The 18,121-nt window shown below is 41.3% G+C and overlaps 1 protein-coding gene across 1 annotated transcript in view; it reads left to right on the plus strand.

Annotated features, from left to right (window-relative positions):
• Nucleotides 1–18,121, plus strand: part of sema3c (sema domain, immunoglobulin domain (Ig), short basic domain, secreted, (semaphorin) 3C) — an 84,693-nt gene that overhangs the window by 20,251 nt on the left and 46,321 nt on the right. The window contains exon 2 of the mRNA XM_059325728.1: nt 9,788–9,955. Coding sequence (XP_059181711.1) covers nt 9,826–9,955 — 130 coding nt within the window. The 5' untranslated portion in view covers nt 9,788–9,825. The remainder of the gene's footprint in view (nt 1–9,787; nt 9,956–18,121) is intronic.

Consider the following 18,121-nt stretch of genomic DNA (forward strand, 5'->3'; position numbering starts at 1 on the left):
TTATTTTTGGCAACGTTTCAAATGAGATATGTAGATTAAAGTGATTTTGACAGAAATAACAATTATAAAACAATAAAACAATTTTATGCTTTGATTTGGTCACTTTTTCTAATGGAAACTATTGTACCCTGTGATCTGTTCAAGGGCTGTGAGAAAGGTCAAATTTAGACAATAATGCCAGTTTTTACAGCTTCCTTCTACGATGAACTGTGTATTTTTGGTGGCTTCTTAAAGAAAATATACCTATATCAATCCTGGCTGGTTGGTGGGCTTCAGAGGGTGAAAGTCAAAGTGTAAAAAATCCCTCACATCCTGTCTCATACCTGCAGTGAAGTGACACTCAGCACTGGAGCAACACAAATGCATGCATTCATAAAAATACCACCAGAGCTTAGTTTCAGTATGGAAATAGTTAAATCAGATGCATGTTGCTGGTGGCGAACACATCCAAGTCTTTCCAGACTCCTGACTCCTCTGGTTTGGGCTCGTGGTGGAGCTACAAATCTGTATAAGTGTTTGTGTTGATGCAGCTTTGGCACGGTTCAAACCTTCAACATAACGGCTTTAGATGTGTGCTGACCAAGCTTTCCCCCATGAGCCCTTTTAAAGTGTGTCAGTTTCTTCAGGGGTTGGTTTAAAACGGAGGAGCGTGCTTCTCACACCAAAAAACAAATCCGAACATCTTTCTTTAAGGCTGACCACATCGGATGAAGAATGTTCCATGTTATTACTTTACTTCTCTATCTATTACGGTGATGAAATCCATCACTTCTGTGGTCAGATTACTCACAGGAGGATTTTTTAATATAGTGAATGGGGAGGGCAGTTTGAGGAAGAATGCAGCAGCAATGGAAAAAAGTTTTAACTCAGCTGTTTTTAGCCCAGTCACTACGTGCTCCAGGGATGTCGACTGTTGGCTGAAACATCTCAACAGCTTCTGGATGGATTAATGTTGAAATATTCCCATCAGCCTCAGCTGACACGTAACTTGTCTTTGTCATGTCCTGGTGGCCTACATTACCCACTTTGCACCTCAACATTGACTTTTGGTTTCACACAGGACACGAACAGCAGTCTCTTGGGTCAAAGTCCCATTATCGTCTACGTACAACCTTCAAAACAGCAGTGACTCGCCAATTCACGCTCCTGTCACATTTCCAAGAAGCATTTTTGTCACTCGATTACTGCCTGTAGGCTACGTTTGACTCCTGTAGCACCTCTTGCTGTCAAGAGTGTTTCAATCAACAGATCTTTATGTGCATTTTTCGAGATTTGCATGAGAAAAGCTTGATGGAAACACCAAAATTCGATAAAACTAACTCTCCTACCGAATTTTATTACTAAACCTTTATTTAACCAGGAAAGGTCCCATTTGAGATTAAAATAATCTTTTTCGAGGGAGTCCTATCGAATGAGTTCTAACGTTGCAAACATTTAACTCACATGACTGATCAGCTTAAGCCTATTTTTGTCTTTTGTCATTTTTCTAAATGATGTGAACCTTGCATTAAGACAATTTGGCCGCTGGTTTTTGTGATTAACATACATTAGACAATTCATTATAGAAAAATATATACAACAAACATTTCCATATTGTTCAGGTGATATATATTGTCATATCGCCCAGCCCTAGTACTTTGTATCAAATTAGACTGTAATTTTGTATTACGATATCTCAACATTTTGTTTTTATCACAATATGATGCCAATGAAAGACGATAAATTATTGTATTGAATTATTTACGCCAGCCCTAACGACTTTATTAAAAACACGGCTATATGCATTTGTGTCAAAGAAAGGATGAGGACAGAGACTTTGTTGAGGCTGAGACACATGCCTTCCTAAATGATCCCGCCAAGACGATGGTTAAACTGATATTGCCTAATGAGCCATAGCTCTGACGTCTGGCTCTTGTTTGTGTCCACTCATGACTTTTAAGCACATTTACTAACTTGAGTACAAGTTATAATAATCTGTTTGATCATCTGTTGACACACTGCAGCTCTGTGTCTCTCTCTGTGCCCGAGGCGGCATTTGACCCTCGACATATGACGCACTGTGGCAGCAGTCTTGCTTTCCTCATTTTCAGTGTGAAACTCCGTGTCTGAGATATAATTTCCTTGCATACTTTGCTGTTCTCTGGTTGTTAAAACGGTTCCAGCAAATACTTACAAGCAGATAAATTAATTAATGAGGAAACACTAATTACATTACACTTAAAGTCCCCCTCCAGGCACGTTTTAAAGTATGTAAAAAGTCTCTGCTACGATTAATATTTTATTTAACGTGGCGTAGACTGGAAGTTAATCTACTTTTCCTCCATCTCTGAGAAATTCAGAATCTGGCCTCCATTAGCCGACCACATGTCAGACCTATACAGGCATTTCAGGAGACAGACAAACGGGGAAAAGCCACAGATTTAAAGCATCCTCAGTCCTGAATGTATCTGACCTTTTCCCTCTCTCTCTCTCTGTGTGAGCTACAAGTCGTCGACCTTAAAGTCAGGTTTTAAGTTGAAATTCTGGATCTGGCCATTTTCTCATACAAATGGGACAATAATTTCAAAAATAAACATCATGTTGTATTGAAGAAGACTGACACTTGTGATTCAGACCGTAAACTAATTAGAAAAAATGTTTATTGAGGTAATGAAAATAGTGTAAATAAGGGTTTTTTTCTCATACACTTCTATGCAAATTTCTTTTTGCAACCAGTAGAGTCGCCCCCTGCTGGCCGTTTGAAATAATGCAGGTTTCAAGCACTTTGCTGCATTAGCTTTGAAATATAGTTATTTTAAGTGCTATAAATCGACTTTTGGGGGCTTTTTTCTTACTCTAAATTTTCTGTGGGCTCAATGTTGCAAGCAAAAATAAAATATGCAGGATTTGAATATTTCAGATCTGTCCCACTAAGTGGTGATGTTAGCAAAGTTTGGAGGAAGAAAGTGACAAATAGATGCAATTTCGTAATTCATTTTAGATCTGGAGAAACATAAGTATTATAAAATGAGCTGTAGCTTCAAAACAACATAATATCTCTGAACATATTTACCTGATTTCAAAGCAACAGCCTCCAATCTGTTTCTATGAGGATAATTAATTATGCAACAGATCAGAAATAACACTTTGCATGGCCACATACCTTGGAAATTTCATTATGCATTTCAAGAACTTTGCCTCAGAGATTAACACTGCTTTGAAAGAACATTCAGAGACTTGAAAGTGACTTAAAACCACAAAAAATGGGGGGAAAGCCACAGATTTAAAGCATCCTCAGTCCTGAATGTATCTGACCTTTTCCCTCTCTGTGTGAGCTACAAGTCGTCCACCTCTCTGATGTGTTGAGCTGCACATGTTAAAGTTTGCAGTCTAGTTAACAGAGGGAGGGCAGGGGGAAGATCGTGGACAGGAGGGGTGGGGAGCAGCAGCAGCAGCAGCAGGAGGAGGAGGAGGAGGAGGAAGAGGGGAAGGGGGAGGGGGACTTCAGTGGAGAGTGTGTAATAGGACACCAGCCCTCTCTGTCTTTTCGCTCTCCTCCCTCTCTCCTCTCCTCTCCTCTCTCCTCTCTCCTGTGCTCTCTCAGTCAAGCCTGCTCTGTGAGCTCTTAGATGGAATAGCAGCATTTTTTTCCCTCTTTGGTGTCACTGGTGGAAACTGGAAACAAGGAATATCAATCAAAAGATCCAGATCTGTTTTTTGGGGGGGATACCTGGCTTTTAAAAAAAAATCCGTCCTGGCTTAAGCTCCTGAAAGGTGAGTCCTGGACCAGGGGGGACTGCTCTGGATCTTGTCTGTGTGTGTAGGTGGAGGGTCTACCTGCTGTGCTGCACCGCACCGTAGGGGAGCAGATCACACAATGGATGCAGAGAGGAGGTGGTGGTGGGCTGGAGGCTAACAGGTGCAGAGTCCCACCACTGGAATATAGAATCATCATAAAGTAAACTGCAAATTTAACTTTCTGCTCCTTGTGTAATATTACATCAGACCACTTAAAAAGACGCTTTATTTCCCTCACATGCTTTCTGTTTTAGCAGACATTTCCAGAGTGTGAGTCATGACTTTGTTGCAGTTGCTGTAATGGTTAAGTTCCTAACTTTATTACTAAACAGAAACTGTTTCTAGTCTGATTTAAGCTTTTTAAAAAAACATTTCTCTTTTACTTTATTTTCCAGAATCACAAGGTCTGAATGCTGCAATCACAAGATCAAAATAAAGATAATAACGCTTTTATACTACGGTTGAAATGGACACTTTTGCTGCGCCTGTTAGTCATGTGCGTGGAGGAACGTGTGGCTGTAACGGAGCCGCTGACAACTGAATGACAGGGTGTGGTGTAGGAACACACACCGTCCCGTCCTGTTAGAGCCGGGACAGACGGAGCAACTTGCAACTTGTTTTCCAGCTTCAATTTTAATCTCTGTTCTTCCCAAAATGAGCCCAGGAAAATGCTAAATAATTAAATCTAAATGTAAAAATCCAGATGGGAGGACTCTTGTGCCTCGATTTTAACGTAGTTAAACAGTGTTCATGTGTTTAAAGCATTAACAGGAGCAGATGGGAGCCAAACAATCACAGACCCAGTTTGGAATGATGAAAAAAGAAAAAAAGAGTATTTGCTTGTACAGCTATGCAGTTTTCTGCTCTCAGCAATATTAGTTTTTAAACCTCTGAAATAGTGAGATGGAAAATTCATTAGGCTGTCAGCCAAGGAATGCACAATAAACACAATTATCATTACACCCCACTGGAAATATAACTCTCCGCTCGCTGGGGCTGACCTCCTTTTTGTGGAGACATTTAATTGCCGTCGCAGAGATTCCTGGCACACTCAGCTCGACTGGAATCTCTGGACGTTGAAGAGCGCGGCATAATTAATTGAAGTATTTATTATTTTTGTTCATGGCAACAAACAGTGATGCACCTTTTTAATGGGAGAGCCATTAATTCAGGGGAGCGCTGCAGCGCTCTACAAGTGCAAAGGGGAGGCTGGTTAGTGAGCTCATTCATGTGTCAGAGTGGTGGTCATCAAAGGAAGAGGCTAAGGAAGTGACTAAACCCGACCTGGTGGGATGAAACTCCCCTGACGATGAGTTTAGCAGCTGTGTCCAAGTCAGAGGATCTCCTGGGGAGATCACCAAGCTCTCTCAGCATGCAGGGAGTCAGACTTCAACAGTTAAAAGAGTTAATTAACCCTTAATAGGGCACTCATTGAAATACTTGCAAATTCCAAATTTCAACCCTAGAGAATATTGGAGGATATTACATACAGCCAGAATGTTTAAAAAAAACATACGAAATTAATATTTTGAGAAAAAAAGTTTACGAGATTAAAGTGGCAAATCTACGAGAAAAAAATGCGTAGATTTATGAGATTTAAAGTGGTGAATCCGGGAGAAAAAAGTTTTTTTTTCTCCCACTTTTTTCTCGTAAATCTTCTGTTTCTACTTTTCCTCCATCTCTGAGAAATTCTGAAGCAGATTTGCCACTTTAAATCTCTTAAATCTGCAACTTTTTTCTTGTAGATTTGCCACTATGATCTAGTAAATTTGCAACTTTTTTCTCGAAATATTATCTGAAGTTACCAAACATAGTTATTTGCCTGATAAAGGGTTAAATAACAAGAAGAACTTTTAAGTGATAACTGAACCAGAAAGCTAGACAAGGACGCCAATATTGGATAATTCAGTCAACATTTTTATGTCCATTTGTCCCTTTTCTTTTAGAGAAAATATCATGGTTCAGGAAATAGATAATGGGTGTAAGTTTAAACAACAAAAACGCTCTAAAGATAATGAATCAATATTTTAAAGCGTAATAAAAAAGCTTTTTTAATTAGTCTATGATGAGTACAAACATGTTCATCCACCACCTTGAGCTGCTCACCCTTATTTTCTGTCATGCAACAGAATAAACCCCACTACTTTTTATCATGGCGTGCAGAATTATACAACATAATTTTATTATGTGGGACTGAGTATCTGCAAAAACACAAAAAGCCAACGCATAAAATTATAAACTGACCATTTTGATCGATTTCCGTGCTTCAAACCTGCATTCTTTCTAACAGCCAGCAGGGGGCAACTCCACTGGTTGAAAAAAGAAGTTTGCATAGAAGCGTATGAGAAAATAACCCTACTTAAAAAAATACGGGGCTCAGTATCAGCAAAACCACATTAAATCCAACACATAAAATTAATAAACTCCAGCAGCTATTTGATTGATAATCCATAATCTGCACATTAAAAAAATCTAAATTTAGGAAAATAAATAAAAACTGAGATATTAATGTGAAGGTGAAAGTAAAAAGTCTAAAATTCTGGCCTGGTTAGGTCCTGAGTCCTGAGAGTCTTCCATGGCCACATACCTTGAAAATACAAGTATGCATTCCAAGAACTTTGCCTCAGAGATTAATGCTGCTTTGAAAGAAAATGTCATTTTCATGGTCAACAACATCATGTTGTATTGAAGAAGACTGACACTAATGATTGAGACCACAAAATCATTAAGAAAATGTTTACTGAGGAAATAGATCAAGTATGAAGTAGGGTTATGTTCTCATACACTTCTATGAAAACTCATTTTTGCAACCAGTGGAGTCGCCCCCTGCTGGCCGTTAGAAATAATGCAAGTTTCAAGTACTTTCCTGCATTAGCTTCACTTTTCAGACCTGGAGGTTGCCCCTTGGGTGAAATATAGTTGTTTTAAGTGCTATAAATTGACTTTTTGGGGCTCTTTTTTACCCTTCTAAACAATGATGGTGATGTCAATAAAATGAGTGAAAAGAAAGTGACAAATAGATATAATTTCGTAATTAATTTTAGACCTGGAGAAACATAAGTATTATAAAATGAGCTGTAGCTTCAAAACAACATAATATCTCTGAACATATTTACCTGATTTCAAAGTAACAGCCTCCAATCTGTTTCTATGAGGATAATTAATTATGCAACAGATCATGGCCATATTGGAAAATTGATTATGCATTTCAAGAACTTTGCCTCAGAGATTAACACTGCTGTGAAAGAACATTCAGAGACTTGAAAGTGACTTAAAAGCCAGGTTATTGAGACTCCAGGCTTGACTTTTACCTCACACTGCCAATTCCTTTCACCTATTGTAGTGATGTCAGACTCAAAACGATTTGCTTTGCTGTGAGGAACAGCATACGTTTTTTGTAATTTGGGTGAATCCTTTCACAACCCCCAAGCAGGACAGGGTCAGAGCCATCCTCCTGGAGCCTGAAGTTGTGGAAACGCCCGAGCTGAAGCATGCTCTGGGGGAGGGTGTGTGTGTGTGTGTGTGTGTGTGTGTGTGTGTGTGTGTGTGTGTGTGTGTGTGTGTGTGAGTGTGTGTGTGTGTGTGTGTGTGTGTGTGTGTGTGTGTGTGTGTGTGTGTGTGTGTGTGTGTGTGTGTGTGTGTGTGTGTGTGTGTGTGTGTGTGTGTGTGTGTGGATGCTGCAGCAGTAGAGGGGCTGCAGTGGAGCGGCCGGGCCGGTGTGGATACACCCCATGCTGTTTTATATCTCTCCAGTGCAGCCAAAGACTTCTCATTCCTGTGCAGTTCTCCATCTGTTATCCTTATGCACCTGAACTGTAGAATTCCACCTCAGCTTCATATCAGTCACGCTCCACTCCACCACACACACCCACATCTCAACCTATTTGTACACTACACCCCCAAACTGAAAATTTCATAGCAATCATGCAGCTTTTTCTATCTCCTGGACATCAATATTTCATCTCACATCTATAAGCCATGAGAGCAGAGATCCGCCCCCCCTTGTGTTTTCTTTTTGCATGTAAAAGGGACTTTCTCTTTATCTAGTGCAGTGTGTTTTCAGGTAGTGTAACAGCCAGTTTGGGGCGGTTAAAATGGCCAAGTCTGTTCTCCAGCACTGGAGTTTTGCATTGCAGGAGTTAGTGTCCCGCAGGCAGTACAGTACCTGCCTCTATCAATTATTGAGCTGCTCTTGTCCTGTTATGGAAACGGAACAAGAGAGGAGAGAGGCTGAGGGGAGAAGCTCCAGCAGCTCTTTTGTGCAGATTTAACTCATCTATATTTAAGAGACATACTTCTGCAAGGATATAGTCGCCTAAGTGATGGGATTTAACTGACATGTTGGGCTCCCATCCGTGTTTTCATTCACTGTAGTTTGTGTTGTGCTTCAGCGTTTCTGAAGCTGTCAGACTGACGATTTAATTGTAAATTTCATGTATTCTGTGTGTTATTTCTGTTCTGTTGCATAATTAATTATACTCATAGAAACAGATTGGAGGCTGTTATTTGGAAAACAGGTAAATATGTTCAGAGATATTATGTTGTTTTGAAGCTACTGTTCATTTTATAATACTTATATGCTGTTCTACCTCTAAAAAAGTCAATTTATAGCACTTTAAATTATTATATTTCAACCAAGGGGCAACCTCTAGGTCTGAAAAGTGAAGCTGATGCAGAAAAGTGCTTCAAACCTGCATTCTTTCTAACAGCCAGCAGGGGGCGACTACACTGGTTGCAAAAAGAAGTTTGCATAGAATCTATGAGAAAATAACCCTACTTCACATTTGATTAATTACTACCCCAGTAAACATTTTCCTTTATTTCAGAGATATGTTGTTTTTAAGCTACTGGTCATTTTATAATACTTATATGTTTTTCTGACTCTAAAATGTATTACGAAATTGCATCCATTTGTCACTTTCTTCCTTCAAACTTTGTTAAAATCACCACTAGGTGCCACAGATCTGAAATATTAAAATCCTGTATATTTGAATGGGCTAAATTTGATTAAAATATCAAATGGTTTTAATTGTTTAGAAGGTTTAGCTTGCAACATTGAGCCCACAGAAAATCAAGCAGCATAAAAAAAGCCCCAAAAAGTCAATTTATAGCACCTAAAATAACTGTATTTCAACAAAGGGGCAAGTGAAGCTGATGCGGGAAGGTGCTTAAAACCTGCATTCTTTCTAATAGCCAGCAGGAGGTGACTCCACTGGTTGAAAAAAAGAGGTTTGCATAGAAGTTTATGAGAAAATTACCCTACTTCACACTTGATTTATTACCTCAGTAAACATTTCTCAATTTCCCTGAGGGAGCCATCCCAAGGGATCAATAAAGTTTTATCTTATCTCTTATTTTCCTAATTAGTTTTTGGTCTCAATCAATAGTGTCAGTCTTCTTCAATACAACATGATGTTTATTTTGTAAATCATGGACCCATTTGGAGTAAAATAGACGATAAAACAGTATGTGTTAGGGCGGGATTTTTTTCACAGTTTGTTTTCAGTATATTAAAGTTAACTCAACAATTTAGTTGCCTAAAATGTCTTGTTCAGCCTATTTGTTGTATGAATAGGATTAGTATTAAGGAGTCGGCTGTTCACTTTAAATTATGGATGCAACTTTCTAACCAAGCTAGGTAGCTAGCACTAGCATTAGCTGATAACTTATTGGACTAGTCCTCAGCTGTACTCTCTCATTCAAATATGAACAAATCTGGCTCCAAAAATAACAAGATGCCAGACTTGAAGCTTCAAAACTGTAGTCCACGAATCAAAGGGTTCCATCACAGTGTCGAGGCATGATTTAAGTATGTAGTGTGGCTTTGCTAAATGCCGTTTAACTTGCTAAAAAACAACAAAATTTGTCCCAAATCTTAACTTTAGGGAGGCTTTCTTTCAAGAAATCTTTTCTGCAGCGATTAAATTTCCAACAGAGATATTGAGAATCTTGGTTTTCAGTCAAAATATAAGCTAAAAAAATATTTCATGTTTTTCTCTTTGAAACACAGGCAGAGCTGAGTAGTCGGGCCTCCTGAGCGGTGCAGTCATGTGCAGGCCGGAGGGGTTGGCCAGGCCGCCTCTGGTGTTAGCTATGGCGCTCCTGGCTCTCTCGCTCCTCTCCACGGGGGTCTCCAGCCTCCCACAGCCGCTTCCAAGAGTCTTCCTCTCCTTTGAAGGTAAGAACAAATAAAAAAAGTGTGCACCCCCCCCTCCGCCCCAACCAACAACTTTGGAATTTGTTGTGTTTCCCTGCAGATGTAATGAAGCTGTGTGCACTAATGCGGAACAAATGGTTGATGATTAAGACTAGCTTTAGGCTATAAAATTCGACTTACCCAGACTTTGCAGACGTTATGCAACAATTCTATTGTTTTGGATCGGATTAATCTTTGATAATGTCCATGCATTGTGTGTCAGACAGAAGTCAGAGCTCAGCAGGAGGTGGGACGGCTCGTCTGACCCCCCTGAATCTGTTCCTGGTTAAACTTTAATCACCCGTCGTACTGCGGGGCATTGTTGCTGCCTCTCGGTTTGATTCTCTTGTTTTATTTAATTTCTTTGACATAGATTATTTTATGAATTTTTGATGCCGTGGAAACGAGAGTGCACTGCAGACTTTTTTTTTTTTTCCTGAGCTGGTGTGCATGCCTGCGTGACGAGCCGGCCGATCTCTCATGCCCCCGAGCCATGAGCGCTGCAGTAACCTTTCGGCGGCTGGCCGGCTGGCTGGATAGTGTGCAGGGGCTGAAGGAGACGTTTGATCACCTTTCACTACCTCTCTCGAAGCGGATTAGGCGGCACGGAGCAGCTGAGGCTGTCCGTCAGCAGGGCTTCTGCACTCAGACGGTTAATAAAGCCTTACATGTGCGGCTGAAGCAGGTGTAGTTTTGTTTTCCTCCTCTCTCTGACTAATGCCACATCTTTTCCCAATTTGGTCTCATTCTTTCCTTTTATATATTTCACTTTCCTTTTCATGCTTCCTCTGATTCATTCCAAATATGTGAACCAGCCAGCGGTCTGTTTCTGCTCTGCATATTGTCTTAGTTGTTAGATGTGACAGCAAAAAAAGGCAAAAGTGAAACTGAAATGCCTGAATATGGAGGAAAACGATCACTTTTAAGTATCTTTGCTTTTGACCACTCACTTCACATTATTCACCCACGTCTCGCACCTCCAGTGTTTCCAAATAGCCAGCTTAAAAGGTCAGAGGTGACCGTGCTGATACTGAGCCAATCCTTGTAATCCTGCAGCGCTCGATTCCCTTTCAGAGTCCGGATTAGATCTGATTTGTCAGCGTAGTTGTGTCCGCCGCAGGGAGGACCATAAATGGAGACTTTTGCAGCGCTCTAATTCTTTAAGAGGCTCTGGACTTTATTCTTAATGAGTGTTTATCCGCCTGATGCGGCCAATGTGTGTGTTTCGCTGTGCTGTAATCACCCTCAGATGCATTTAGGTGAATTACGAGGAAAGAGGAGGATGTTTGTTGAAAGCCGAGTTGCCAACCTTAGGTGCAAATTTACATTCCGGCTTTGATTTAGGACTCGAGGTGAAAACACCAGGGAGGAGAAGCAACTTTTGTTTTTGAGTGAGAAATCATATTGAACTAAGGAGGATGAAGGTCACGTCTCGGCAACAGCTGTAGGGAGACTTCTAGGGCCCGAGGTGGAGGCTCATTTCTCCTATAAACACTGGGAGACGAATTCAAGGAGTCTGGGCTGCATCCAAAGTAGTCAGAAAGATGAATGAAGAGTCGTAGATGAAGACTGGGAGAGGGGGAGGAGGCGCAGGTGGTTTGGCACCTGCTGGGTGGCCAAAAGGTTAGTCTGGATTCTTCTTCTCCCAGACGTGAAGAGCTGTTAATTATTACAGGCTGGAACAAACCGAATCGAGAAAATAAACCGGGCGAGTGAGACGTTCAGGTCGTATGAAGATCTGGACGCTTGGATTTCCTCCTCGTGTCGCTGCTGAAACCCAATCCAGGGGTAAAGCAGGTTCACGGGACTCCCAGCGCAGCCCCGCGTCCTGCAGAGAAGTTGCTGTCTCTGACATTCCTCTCTCCCTCGCTCTGCTTACTCTTGCGCTCCTCGGGCGAACGCAGCCAGACCACAATTAAAACCGCATAATAAACAGTGAAAAATGCAGCTAACCCAAATAATAAACCCTCCAGCAGCGCCTTTCTCTGCCGTGCCTCGGATAATAAACACAGGCCCCCCCCTTCCGCACAGCCAAACTATTTAGGGATTCCCGCCGCAATAAAAGATCCAGTAATTACTCCTCTACGTTGGCTTTATATATCTCTTGTCTTCTCTGTGTTTATTTTGGCCCGTGTTGATGTATTTGCTGTCAGAATGAGGCTAAAATACAAACAGAACACTTATCTGGGAGACAAAGTTTCACTGTAACTTTTTGATCGATGTCTGCAGCAGAATTTTGAATCATTGGTATACTACATTTATTCCACCTTTTACCCAACCAAATTCATAGTAAGCATTTCCAAGAAGCAGTACTTTAATAAAGAGTTTCAGTCTTCCAAAAATGTAAGTTTGAGTCAATTCAAAGTCCTGTATGAGGTGACACAACGCATGTTTCCTAATCCTAAACCAAGTTGTAGATCTAAAGTGCTTCTTCAATTATGTTTAGTAGGAAACCTCTTTTTTTCCTTCAAGGATTAAGTTTGTTTTTGACAAATCACAATTATGTTCAGTCAGCGTTACAAGGTGGTCGGGGTGCTCAGATGCATCACAAGGCTTTCACTTTTTACCTGTTTTGTATGTATTGAAAGTAATTTTTGCAACACAGGAGTGCTTGCAAGCATGTTACTATAAGGAACTTGTATGACTGACACTCATGCTTTTAGATTTTCTGATTCCCTGACAGTCTTTGTGACAAAAAGCACAGGCATGAATAGTTAAATCTTCGTATTGAACAGCCAATTCTTAATAAAGCAAACAATTAGGGTACAGCCATAAATTTAGGCAGTTTTTTCATGGATGAGTGTGTAAAAACAATATTAGCTCTTTTTTAAAATAAAGAAAACAATGTCGATACCCATGCTTTCTTCAAACTTTAGGTATCGATAAATGTGTTGGTTTTGCATCAGTTCCAAAACTCATGCATGGTATTTGCACTAAATGTTCAAGCTAAAAAGCACTAATAAGCTGTGTCCATCTTTGATGATTTGCTGTTAATGTTAGACATAAGTTGTGTTTCCATTAAAGTCGAAGCAAATATTGAAGGGAAGTTATGAAATGTCGCATATAAGAAAATGTGAATTAGGGACGTTTCCATCAGCTGGTTTAGAGCAAATAAACAAAGCTGCATTAACGTACTTTGGTCAGAAGATAGCAATGTAGTGTATGTGTCCTTACACAGAGCAGAGAGGAGAGGACCAGAGAGATTGTAAGTAGCGTGATTAAGTAGATAGAAAGGAGGAGTCAACCAAAACTGTTTACCAGCGACATCCTGGATTACAGAAAGTCTGGATGCGGTCAGATGGCCAAAACAAGTGGATAAATGTACCTTTGTGTATGAAACGCAGCACCTTTAATACACTTATGCTAATTAGTTCTGCTACTGTATCACAGTTTGGCGATGTGTTGCCCAAATGCCATTCCAGAAATGGTGAGATCAAAACTTCAGCCTCATTTATTCCTTCATTTGGCAGCTGGTGCGGCGGTCCGTGTTTATGATCAGGATCATTTACCCTCATCAGCGCTCTCACCCTGTTCTGACATCATACAGTATTCACTTAGAAACTCATACAGTGTGCGTGTCAAGCCATCAAAGATGTTTATTTGAAAGTGAAGGGAGCCTGCTCACGCTTTTGTGTGCATAATGTAGATTTTGCGCACACATGTTAAAGCTGAGACACGGGAGAGAGATTGATTAATACGGAGTCTGTAGTTTAATGAGCGCTGCAATGATCCACATGGGCTTTATTCAGTGAACAGAACCAGGAATGGAGATCAGGAACCAGGCATCAGGGAGCGGATACACCCGATCCCTCCGCTTCCACAAATTACTCCTCACTTTTATCATGCCTCATTACTGCCTCCACTCACCCCCCATTCTTCATAGAGCAGTGATATCGCTCATACACACTGCAGGTGGATGTCAGTCTGTTTACTCGGTGTTGAGGCTTTGCAGAAGTGTATGAGTGTTGCTCTTTTGGTGAAAGAGAGCATGTTAGTCCGTGGTAAGTGCCTGGATGTGCATTCCTCAGACTTTATTGCATTTCAGGGGCAAAAACCTTCTGCTGAATCACTGTGAAAAGTATGTGGATTTGCAGCTTTGCAAGTTATGAAAGGAAGTCTGAAAGATGTTCTGTGAAGTAAATACCTCAAATACTTGAAGCCTATGAAAACCAGGACTATGTTAAGGCTTTTTAAAGGCTTTCATTAACCTTTCTGTATTTGGGCAAGTGGGTGAATTATTACTTTAAAGTTTGGCTAAAGTTTGGCCAGGGAAAAACTGGCCATTTTCAAAGGTGTCCCTTGACCTCGGACCACAAGATATCTGAATGAAAATGGGTTCTATGGGTAGCCACAGGTCTCCCATTTTAGACATACCCACTTTATGTTATTCCCATGCATCACAAATTTGTTATTTATCGCCTTTCTGAATACGTGGGTTCCCTAAACGGTGTTGGAATTGCATCCAATTTTTATTCATCTAATGATGTTAGTCCCAATAGTAACAGTAGGTATATTGACAACAAAAAGGTTTCTGAGCAATCCAATTGCAGAAAAATCCATATACCAAAAATTTTTGATACTAAAATACAACATTTTTATGGTGTTTGTCGAGGTTTTGGTGTCTGTTTTGGGGACATCTTTGACCATTTTCTTTAATCAGTTTTCCAGTGATCAAAATTGGTTAAATTTAGCACAAAATCTGTGTAAGAAATGACATGAGCGTGACTCATAAGACATAATTGAGCATGGGGGAAATGTCTATATTTGTACAGGTGCCTAACAAAAACAATGTTTTATTACAGATTTATAGCTAGAAAAATCTCTCCTAAAGACTCCAGCGACCCTAAAAAAGACTGAAATGGGTCTATGTGGATTTAATCTGAACAGTATTGCGTATTCTGAATAAATTAAAGACGTTCTGCCTGGGTATCCTTAGCCTATATCACCTATATTAACCTCTTGCAAGGTAATGTGTCAGATTTAAATCCACCTTGAATGGAAGACAGAATAAATTTGATGCCCAGGGTTTAACAGCTTACGATAAATCATCTTGATTTGTTAAGGGTTTTATGGAAATATCTTCAAAGGGTAATGAAGATCAGTATCATCCCCAGACACCAGATTTGGGAGGGCAAAAGGCTCCGTCGTCTTCTGGGCTCAAAAGGGTCAAAATGTCAAAGGTCGATGCTGAAGCAGGCCGGGCCGTCTGTGTCTGTGCCTGAAGGGTAAATCTGTGCCAACGTAGGAAAGCTTCCTGTCTCTGTTTCACATTAAACCTGCACATTAGTGTCTCCACTTTCCTGCGGTGAGGACGATAAAGCCTGTGAAGTAAAATCAGTGATGCTCTGTGATTATAGGGAATTCCTAGCAGGCCAAACCATAGGCCTGTCAAGTCTGTCGACAGGGGCATACGGAGACATGCTACAAATAGCTATAGGTTAGCGGTGCATGCGTGCGTGTGTTCTCCGAGCCTGATGACTGCTGCATTCATGGCAAGAGAGAGCTTTTTCTTTGTGTGTGTGCATGCATGTCCCCCAGACTCCCTGTCCTGAGATGTCCGTCTAATTGCCTGAGTTGCAGCATGGACAGTTTCTGCAGGAGGGGAAGGAGAGCGGTGAGCTCCAGCTTGCACCGCCTTGGGACTGACAGCGTTTGAGATGTTTGACAGCTCCTCTGTCAGCCTGTCTTTCTCTGCCCGTCTCTGTCTCTCTGTTTAGTCATTCCTGGATCTGACCTTGCTCGCCCTGTTGAATGTTTTATCATTCCTCCTCCGCAACATGTTGAAAGGTAATCAATAGCCGTCAATACGAACAAAGACCGTATCGCTTTAAGGATACGCTTCAAGGTCAACTGGAAAATCCTTGAGTCGGAGATTTGCATTGCCACAAATCAATCATCTATTCTTATGATTCTATTCATGCATGTTTGTTGGTTCTTCTTCTGTGTTTGTGTGGTGTACTTTGATTTGCTGACTTTAGCTTACATGTAGTTATAACTCTCATATTGGAGCTTTTTCTCAGCTTTTTAGAGGTGGAAAAAAAGGTATTCGTTATCTTTGGATTAAGGCTTAACACAGATTCCTTTTCCATTATTGGGAATATTTTATGACTTTAATGGATTCTTCTTTAAGCACCAGGATGAAAAAAGTTACTTGAACAACCTTTTCCTGGAGTCTTCAGTCTACAGTACGATTTTGCGGCCATTGTGCAACATTTAAAATGGAGAAATTAGGCTCACAATTTGTTTTTTTCAGGTCTTGCATACCTGCAAAAACACAACATTTGTTGTACTGTTAAGTAAAACATGTTTTTATATTTTAATTTGCTTTGTTATAAACTTCGTATGTTAATAAAATATTGAACTAATCTCCCTTCTTTCTTTAGTTTTCAGTACAGATGCTTTAAAAAAAATTGTGATACTAGACAAGATTGGACGAGATGAAAAAATATATTTTGATAATTTTTTTTGCCATGTCGCCCAGCCCTAGTCTACAGGCGTCTCCACAAGCTTTAACAGGTGCATTTGTCATTGTTGCCCTCACAGCAAAACTTTACCTTCACTCAACACAACAGAAACAAACCCCTCGACCTTTAGCAACATCATGTCACTGAGGAAATACGGCTTTTTTTGACAGTTTCGGCCTTGAAGACAGCAGAGAGGAGTCCCACCTGGTAGATCTTTTTCCCCTTTTTCTCTTGGCAGTCCTGTATGACTAGTAAACACATCAACTCTGAGAATCCTCTGACCCGTATCTCCTGCAAGCCTCCCCTCGCTCTAGGCAAGAGCCTCTCTGACAGTAAAAATCACAAAGATTTACTGTCTGCTGGAGGTGAGCAGTAACTAGAGGCTGCCGGTGTGGGCAGGTGAGAGGTCACGGCTAAGAGGCTGGTGGTACGAGTTGGTCGCCAGTGACATGTGAAGGGGAGGCCAGGTGCTAATTGGAGCATCGGGAACGCAAACTAGCTGGCCGGGGAGGCAGCCTGACGGACAGGTTGTCATCTCAAGTTTCGGCTCTTACAGGGAATATCAGCCGACGCTTTAGCAGGTCAGCCGTGCAGTGAAACCAGCAGTCGACTCTGGTGCTGGATAACATCACTCGGCACTAACACACACACTTGGCCGAGGGAGAAAATACACTCCGGGCTCGCATGTCATATTTAGATGTGGCGTCTGCTTCGGGAAGCCAATGTGAGAGAAGAGATACATAAAAGCTCAGGCATTCTGTCCAGCCATATGACTCCCATTACAAATGTCTGGTTATAGATAATTGGCGACAGACAACAATCAGAAAATTAACGAGACGCAGTAGATATAAAGCCAACGCTGGCTTCAGTCCACGACAAGTAGCTGCAGTACAGTAAGTTTGTGCATGCTGTTTGCATTTTGAGTGCTGAGCACAGCCCGCCTGAGAATGTGGAGTATGTCTGTTGGACAGACAATCGGACGACGCTGTCATCCAGGCGACCTGGGTGGTCTCCACCCACTGGAACGACACCTTAACTTCCCGTCTGGTATATGTATACGCCACCAGTCATTACTGTATACCATCAGGCTGGTCCCAGAGGAGAATGGATGGCCACAGCAGCCATTACTTATCTCTAGAGGGGCCTGTCAGTTGCCAGGATAAAGTCTTTTACTGGCGCAGTATGTGAGTGGGCCAGCACTGTGTTAGGTAAGTGCAGCCATCCAGAACTGAACCAGAAGAGCTCTTGTCCAGACAAAGAGCAATGGTATTTGGCACCAGGTTTCAAGTCAGCCCTCCGTGATGAAGCCCACTCCGTCTTGTGAGGAGAGATGAATTGCGAAGGGGCGGTGCAAGCCCCAGCTCCAATATTTATCAAGACGGGTGATTGGGGTCCTCCCACCAGCTGCCCCTGACAACCACAGCGCAGGTTTTCCTTGAACTGAATGGAAAGCATGCCTCATTAGCATTGGAGTTAATTTATTCATGCTGGCCTTTCAGGTACAAAGCCAATTGATGATGGCTGCATTTGCATGGGAGACACCGAGGTTGGTTTGTAATTGGTCCGCTGTCCAACCCTGAAGTGTTAATTAGTTGCAGGGACCCTTTGGCTTGTGTTCAGACACTGGTGTTAATCAAAAAACCCAACACTCCAGACACCCAGTCAATTTGTTTAAAGCTGCTCA

Source organism: Centropristis striata, chromosome 22 (genome assembly GCF_030273125.1).
Source record: "Centropristis striata isolate RG_2023a ecotype Rhode Island chromosome 22, C.striata_1.0, whole genome shotgun sequence".
Taxonomy (NCBI): Eukaryota; Metazoa; Chordata; class Actinopteri; order Perciformes; family Serranidae; genus Centropristis; species Centropristis striata.